At 50.4% G+C, this 8273-nt stretch overlaps 1 protein-coding gene across 4 annotated transcripts in view; it reads right to left on the bottom strand.

Moving 5' to 3' along the window:
• Positions 1 to 3791: 3791 nt before the first annotated feature.
• Positions 3792 to 8273, bottom strand: part of ARIH2 (ariadne RBR E3 ubiquitin protein ligase 2) — a 71131-nt gene continuing 66649 nt past the window's right edge. For all 4 annotated transcript variants that reach the window (XM_038740034.1, XM_038740035.1, XM_038740036.1 and 1 more), the window contains one exon: positions 3792 to 7882. In XM_038740034.1, the coding sequence (XP_038595962.1) occupies positions 7811 to 7882 (72 nt within the window). In that variant the 3' untranslated portion in view covers positions 3792 to 7810. The remainder of the gene's footprint in view (positions 7883 to 8273) is intronic.

Here is an 8273-nt window from a genome sequence, read left to right as displayed (position 1 = left end):
ACCTCAGCTGTAAAATGGGGATTAAGACTGTGAGCCCCACGTGGGACAACCTGATCACCTTGTAACCTCCCCAGCGCTTAGAACAGTGCTTTGCACCTAGTAAGCGCTTAACAAATGCCATTATTATTATTATCACCTTGTAACCTCCCAGGAGTCAGAGGTCATGGGTTCAAATGCCGGCTCCACCAATTGTCAGCTGTGTGACCTTGGGCAAGTCACTTCACTTCTCTGTGCCTCAGTTACCTCATCTGTAAAATGGGGATTAAGACTGTGAGCCCCACGTGGGACAACCTGATCACCTTGTATCCTCCCCAGTGCTTAGAACATAGTAAGCACTTAACAAATGCCATTATTATTATTATTTTTATTCTCACCTTGTAACCTCCCAGGAGTCAGAGGTCATGGGTTCAAATCCCGTCTCCGCCACTTGTCAGCTGTGTGACCTTGGGCAAGTCACTTAATTTCTCTGTGCCTCAGTTACCTCATCTGTAAAATGTGGATTAAGACTATGAGCCCCATGTGGGGCAACCTGATCACCTTGTATCCCCCTCCAGCGCTTAGAACAGTGCTTTGCACATAGTAAGCGCTTAACAAATGCCATCATCATCATTATTATTATTATTATTATAAGTGCTCGGCACATAGCAACCGCTTAATACATGCCATTCTTATTATTATTATAAATACCATTGATTAATTGATTGATTTTGGGCAACTACTGCTCTGAAAAAAGGAAAGTCCCCATGCTTAGATACCTAGAATATGCATATCCAGAAAACTGGGTTACCCAATTTTTGGTTGTGATAAACATTTAGAGGGGTGTGCTATTTATATTCAAGTCACTATGTACATATGTTTGTACATATTTATTGCTCTATTTATTTTACTTGTACACATTCTATTTATTTTATTTTGTTAATATGTTTTGTTTTGTTGTCTGCCTCCCCCTCCTAGATTGGGAGCCAGCTGTTGGGTAGGGACCGTCTCTAGATGTTGCCGACTTGGACTTCCCAAGCGCTTAGTCCAGTGCTCTGCACACAGTAAACGCTCAATAAATACGATTGATTGAATGAATGAATGAATGAATGAATGAAAAGAGGAGATGTCGAAAGAGGATGTCGATATTAAGCACGCCACCACGAGGGAAAATTTCTTGGTTTGCTCAATGTGGCTAGGACGGAGGAACGGGCACTGGCCTTCTCATCGCACCTAGGTGTCAATCTCACTGTCGGTGGTGACTTCGCATACCAAGGACAACTATATATTCTTAATTTTGCCACCGACGTATCACTTGATCACCTTGTAAACCTTCAGAGGACAAGGATTAGGTTTTTATACCCACAGTACGGCGATGAGCACACTGCAGCCTCAAATACCAAATCGACTAAGACCGAGCAAATTCCTCAACTCCGCTGTGCTGCTGAATGTAAAAACGGGAAACGCATTATACTTGTCGGCAGATAACGTAAGGCATTTAGATCTGACAAAATAGCCAGTGAAAATGGAGTATTTTTCTATCTTGGGGAGCTCTTTCATTCATCCTGGAAAATAAAAGCACTTGAACATAATAGACCGTTTTAAAATGAGACCTTTGCAGGAAAGGGAGCGACTCCTTCCCCCAGACTGCAAAACACAAAAAATGAGTTTCATCTTTTCCCGCTGAGGCCCTTCTAATGTGATTGACAAAAGGGAGCCAACAGCAATGACAACACAAATCCCGACCCCCAACCCAACAACCCCTACACGACTTTCCCGAAGGATCCCGCAGACCCCGGCCTAGCTGGACGGAGCTGTACGTTTTCGGCCGTGGTGGCCGTCGGTCTGACCCGGGCTTGCCGTTCGACCCCATCTGCACCCCTATCAGGCACACCGCCCTCCTGTCTCGGGATTTTCAGCTATCGAGGGCAAACTACATCTTGTCCAAGTCTGAGGGGCCCGTTCGTCAAAATCGCTCTGCTTCTTTTTTCGCAGTAAGCGCCTGCCTCCCGGATGGAGCACGCTGGTCAGCGGGACGGTTTGCATCCGGTGACTACGTTTTTCAAAGGGATCATCCATCCGAATGGCTAAAGCAGAAGTGAAGGGCGTGTTTCGTGTTTGTTTCCACGACTTGACTACAGCCCCTGTTTCAAATCCACAGGTCTCCTTTAGCCATCCCTCCAGAATCAGTGTAGATATCCTTCCTCCACGTGGCAAATCGCTCCACACTAGTGACAATCCAAGTTTAAATGAATGCATTTGGTTATTAATAATACTAATTATGGTGTTAAGCGTTTACTACACACCTGATAAAAGGTTATCAGGTTGTCCCACGGGGGGGCTCACAGTCTTAATCCCCATTTTACAGATGAGGTAACTGAGGCCCAGAGAAGTGAAGTGGCTTTCCCCAGGTCACACAGCAGACAAGTGGCGGAGCCGGGATCGGAACCCGCGTCCTCTGACTCCCAAGCCCGGGCTCTTTCCACTGAGCCTCACTTCTTCTCTAATTCTCCAGTTACCCTGGGAGAACCCGTAGCATCCAAATGCCCCTGCCCCGCAAGGGGCATCAGCCACATCCTCCTTCACCCTCCTGGGGAAAATTGCAGAACGCCAACGAGAAGTCCAGTTTTCCATGCCAAAAAGGCCAACACACACACACACAAAAAAAAAAGCTCACCCAGGTGGCCATCTCTCATCCTTTTCGGGAAGAGAGAGTCAAAAAACCCCCGTCAGTGACGGCAGCCGCAAGGGGAAGATTAAGCCGCAGCAAGGGTTGTCCCGAGGAACCGGACTCGCCCCATTTCCCCGGCTCTCAGACGGAAACCGCTCCCACCGAAGGAAGACGTCCGCAAAGGCATCGGATGGACGCGGGTGAGCGAGGCACGGAGCGGAGCCAGCAGCTGCCGGGCCAGGCTTCCCGGCTTCGGTGCCCACGGCACCCAACGGTTACGGATCGGGGAGCAGCCGCCGCGAACGGATACCGCGGGACAAACCCTTCCAACAGAGGCATGGCCTGAAGAACGACTCGACGCACGGCCTTTTAAAATTAGAAATTCACCATTTATTTAGAATAAACAACTTCAACTCTGGGAAACATTTTAAGAACAGGTTAACTTGCCCCAGTTTCTTTCTGTTGGAAGGGAGCTAAGAGAAAGGGCAATTTCACAAGAATGTTCTCCCTCTCCTCTCCCACCCCGTGCAAGGCAAGAGCGGGACTCTGCCTGGCCCTCCCACCGTCCTGACTGCCGGCAAACCTGGAGCGACAGTCCCGGGAGGTGAGGGAAGGAAGGAACCTCTAGAACAAGCCTCGTGGAAAATAAACAATACATTCTTTTGAGTACTTGCTTACAGAGTCTTAGGGGTTCAAGGCAGTGATTATGGTATAGAAGAAACCTTCTGCTGCTCCCGTTCCTCGGTGCAACAGCGGGGATGCAGAGCAGCAGGCATGCGGTTTAGAGAAACTCCTCAGGGCTGCTCTCACCAGGACAGAGGATGTGTGACATTCTTAGGCGGCCAGTGGATCACGTGAGCAAAGCTACAACCAAAAGCCCTAGAAGCAAAGCCGGGACCTACAAGGCCCTCTGGTGCTACGAGGACTTTTCAAAAGGAGAAGGTTCCAAACACTGGAATCCTCAATGTGAGGAAAACAGGGGCAGCACCCCTTCCCGGTCTGAGTGGAATTTCTCTCGTTATTTACAGATAGCTTATTACGGTGGCGGCGCTTCCAGCTTTTCTCTTTATAGCCTTCCTTTTTTCCCTTTCCCTTCTCTCCCCCAGCCCCGTCCCCACCCCACCCCCCCCGCCCCTTTCCCCACGACCGCCCACGCTACCCTCGAACTGCAGTACGTTGCCACGGTGCGGCATCGGAGGCCGCGACACAGAGGGGTGGCAGGTCTCCCGTCAACGACCGCACTCGGGGCAGACTTTTCCACTACGCCAACCAGGTCGCGGCCCGACGTGGCGGATTCGGGGAGGCGGCAGATCCTGTGGTCCCCACCCCCTGCTTTCCGACTGCTACCACGCTGAACCGTCCGCTACACCCGGACCACGCTGTCACCCCGACTGCCACGCTCTCCGGGGCGACGTCGTCTGGCGCGGGAGCCGTAAGCTACGCCTCCCAGCAGCCCTCGCCCCAGTCTCGACCTTCCTTTTCCCCTTGCCGGGATGGGGGTGGCAGTCCGGGGCGGCGTCTCACTGGGCTAGCGGCAGCCAAAAAAGCTAAGTCGACTGACCCATCGGACCCCGGCTTGCCCTCCGCTGCAACCGGGTGCGTAAAAATGCTCAGCTGGGCGTTTACCAAGCGAAAAACGAAACACCAGAGTCCCCAACCTCCAAAATTCATGCTATCCCTCCTCACCGCAACCACCACGCCACACAGAGCGGGCAAAGCAAAAACCCGAACGGAAACTTTGCCGACCTTTAAGTACCGGGGATCGCTCCCCAGCAGCTACCTGAGGAGAATGACCAGAACGGTCAGTTTCCAAACCTTTAAGTCCTGAGGATGGCTACCAAATAGCTCTCAGGGGAAGACATAAGGTCCGTCTTAGCCCAACCCAATTCCTGTTCACTCAGATTGCTGACGACTTGGGTTCCAACTCAAGTTCTCCCGTATTTTGGACCGGCAGGGGAAGACATAAAACACCTGTCTTGGCCCCACCCAGCTCCCGCAGCTGTCCGCTCCGGTTCCGTCACAGGAAACTTTCCAGTATTTTGGACTGGCATATTAAAGGCTTTAAAAATTTCAGGTGGTGGGGCCGGGGGTGTTCCTCCGTTGCAACCCATTTGCACAGCCTTCCACTTCTTGGTAAAAGGGAGAAGAACAAGGTTGGAACAGGAAAGAGAGACTCCTAAGAAGGAGACTCATGGGGATGTTAAGGAAATGATACCGAGAAGAGAAACCGAACGGAACGGAAGCACAAAATCCAGGAAGGGCGGGGCGGGGGGGGGGAAAAAAGAGGCAATGACAGGGGCTTCCTAGAGTAGCCACCCGAAAATAAGTCACAGTTGCTCAGGTGACCCTTCCTGCCCTCCCATATGTCAACCAGCAGCACTAGAGGCAACGTACGCCACAGCTACGAGTGACAAGCCCAAACGTCCCGCTCAGCATCCAAACTTCTCCCGGGTTCTCGGTTTTTCTCTCTTCTCGGTTTCTTCTTGTTCACTCCGTCCCAGGAGCCCTTAATAAGGAGCGCGGGGGCACCCAACAGCTAGGGAGGGTGGAAATCTTTGCCAGGCCTCAATGCCAGGCTACGGTTCAGAGAACCCGGCCTTAAGCCCAGCACCACGATGCCAAAAGAAGCAGAGTGTGCGTGTGTGTGCGAGGGGGCTGGAGAGGAAAAAAAAAAAAAGGGGTCCTACTCTGAGTCTTTAGTGACTCCTACAAGCAGGGTCATGGAGCATTTCTAGTTTTGGCACGCAAAAAAGGCAATTGCAGAAAGCCAGCTTTTGAATGGATTTCCCCAAAAGGCTGAGCTACACGTATGGCGTGGGCACTGTTAACGGGGAATAATCACCCGGAATCGTTTCCAGGCCCAGGTCACCACTACCGCATTTCTTTCTCCAACACCACAAGCGACCCTCCGCCTCTCAACAGCCAACTCAGCTCTGCAATGAAAAGACCGTGTCCTTTGGGAGGGAGGGACCCACAGAGGAGGGGCACAGTGCAAATTGCCACTTCCGATGGCTCCAATATCCCCTTGCTCAGTTGCTTGTTTCATACATTCTATGAAACTTTGGAAGACCTCATGCAGCTTTCAGGTTCAGTGCATCTGTCCTCCCCAATACAGAGGATTTTTTTTTTTAAAAAAACACAACCCCAAAACAAAAACAAAACCCCAAAAATACAAAAAAAAAAAAAAAACAACCCCAAACCGAATTGATTTCCTAACCAACTAAATCTCAACTGCTAGAACTGTTTAACGTGGACAGCTAGGAAGGTTGCATCTCTATTTGACCTGACCTTCAAATAGTACAAGGAACTCATTGAACACCTGCTATTCTCACAAGAAAACCACAACAACTGAACACCTTAAGTTCCTTAAAAAAACGCTTTTAACCTATCTATTCTAACTGCGACAGTAAACATGCATGAATTCCAGTTCAGCAAACATGCCGTTCCCCTAAGCACACTAACAGTCTTCTCTTAACCTGCTATTCTATATTGCATATTTATGCTGCTTACACAAACAGCATTCTAGTTAGGAAATTGATCTCACACACACCACGGTCTGGAAGCCCAGGGAGGGAGGGCAAATCTTTCAGTGAAGGCTTTCCGCTAGCCGAGGCGCCGCTTCCTAACGACGTACACCGTCCCCCCCGCAGCCTGAGCACAAAGCCAAAAGGACTCGATCCCCCCGCAAACTAGCACAGAATGAACCGCTGTCGAAAAGCCCAAAGCCTAACACGAGGGGGGCAACAACTTTTCCATCCTGCTCGGCGCAAGGGTCGCAAAATGCCAAGCTCTTCTCCTAGACTTCAACGCGGGCCAAATTTTACCTTGGGGGGCAGAATCAAGAAGAAATCGGCCGTTTTACTGTACACTACGAAGACCTCACAACCCAAATCCTGTTCAATCCTTCGCCCACAGAGAAAGCAACGCGGCCTCACATGCCTCCTAAGGCAAAGTGCCGGGGAGATCGTCGCGGAAGCCGTGCGGCGCCTACCGATCCCTTTTCCCAAATCGCTGGATGCCCTGCCTAAACGCCACCATCACGTAAGCACTCAATAAATACTACTGATTGACTGATGGGTGTCACACATGATTCGACTGTCCCTAAGTGCCGGTACTAAGAGAATAGCTCATACTGTGCTCCGGGTGGAAAGAGGAACCTCTGATGATCGGTCTGAAAGAAAAATAATGCGCAAATGAAAAAAAAAAAAAAAAACAATAATCTGAAATCTTGACCATGAGAAGCCATTTCTCTGGACTCTGGGGAATAACCCCACCTCCAGTCCATCCCAATCGTCCCCAATCTTGTACTTTGGATCCTGCAGCACCAGGTAAAGGCTAGCATTTGGCAGGGCATAACGAAGCATTTTTTTTTCTGCTCCATGGAGCAGGGCCCACATCCAGCTGATATCTGTGCTAGGCTCTTCCCTCGCGGAAGCCCCCGAAGACCCCAGTTGCTCTCCTCATGCAATCAGAGCTGGACGAAGCACGTTACAGTAGGAGAAGGGAGGCTACATTGGGAAGCTCAATGTAGCGCTTTAGAAAGCTCATTGCAGAAGCAGTTTGGGGATCAGTGGGCGGGCAGCAAATACCAGTTTCTAAAAGCAGAGTACCTAGAGGAAAACTTTCCAGGGCCAACCCATCGGTAAAGAGGGTACTGGGTTATTCTAGGGTCTTTCTGAATAATTGTAGAACCTCTGAAAATCACTTAAGTTGTAGTAATCTAATACTATTAACAGCCACTTAGAATAAAATTTTCTTCCTCGCCTAACAATCTTCCAGGGTGGGGGGGAATCAAGAGTCCCATAAAGATGCCGATTCGATATGGTCTCTACCCCGGCAGAAACAAAACGGTTGAGAGATGAGGAGAAAACAGAAATGGGGTAAAATGGGCACGTGAGTGCGGGCGCGCAAGCGAGCGAAAGGGATATCGCCGAGAGGGTGAGAGATTGAGAGATTTCGCACGCGCGCGAGAGAGAGAGAGAGAGGGAAAGTGTGTGTATGCGAGTGTGTGCCTGGGGCTGGTGGGGCGGGGAGGAGAGGAAAGGTAGGGGTATTGTCTGCAATCTGTGTTCTCCAGAGGCAGTGCCTGTTCCACGCAATGCTTCTGCCACCTTGTCCATTCAGTACTGGCTCCCTCACCCCTGCGCCCCTCATCATTCCTATTTATGTGTCATGGAAGTCCTTCAGCAGGGTTCTTCTTCGCTGCTCAGCTATGTGCATCTGATTCTCTAAGTCCTGCAACAGAAAAGAAGACAGCAGTGCTTTATTTTAACCAGCCAGAGCTCTCTACTGGCTCAGGAGATGGGTGGTTTCCAGGGTTTGGGGGGGTGGAGGAACGGGGGAGCGTTGAGAACGAACCCACTCCCTCCTCATCTCAGACCGTGAGCCCCCCGTGGGATAAGGGCTGCGTCTAACTTTATCCTCTATCTTCCCCAGCGCTTAATACAGTGCTTGGCACTGTATCGTTATCATTTTCTTAAGGGTGAGGGGGAGAGAGCTGAGCAAAGACTCCAAAGTCAGCGCCTTTCTGTCATCCAAAGGAGGCGTTCCTTTTTCTCTCGGCAATGCTCCCTTACAGAAGGCTGCTGGACAAAGTTCAGGAACTGTGCTCCACTGACTCCTTCTT

Source organism: Tachyglossus aculeatus, chromosome X1, assembly GCF_015852505.1.
Source record: "Tachyglossus aculeatus isolate mTacAcu1 chromosome X1, mTacAcu1.pri, whole genome shotgun sequence".
In the NCBI taxonomy this organism is placed as follows: Eukaryota; Metazoa; Chordata; class Mammalia; order Monotremata; family Tachyglossidae; genus Tachyglossus; species Tachyglossus aculeatus.
This window is presented reverse-complemented; position numbering and strand designations above follow the sequence as displayed.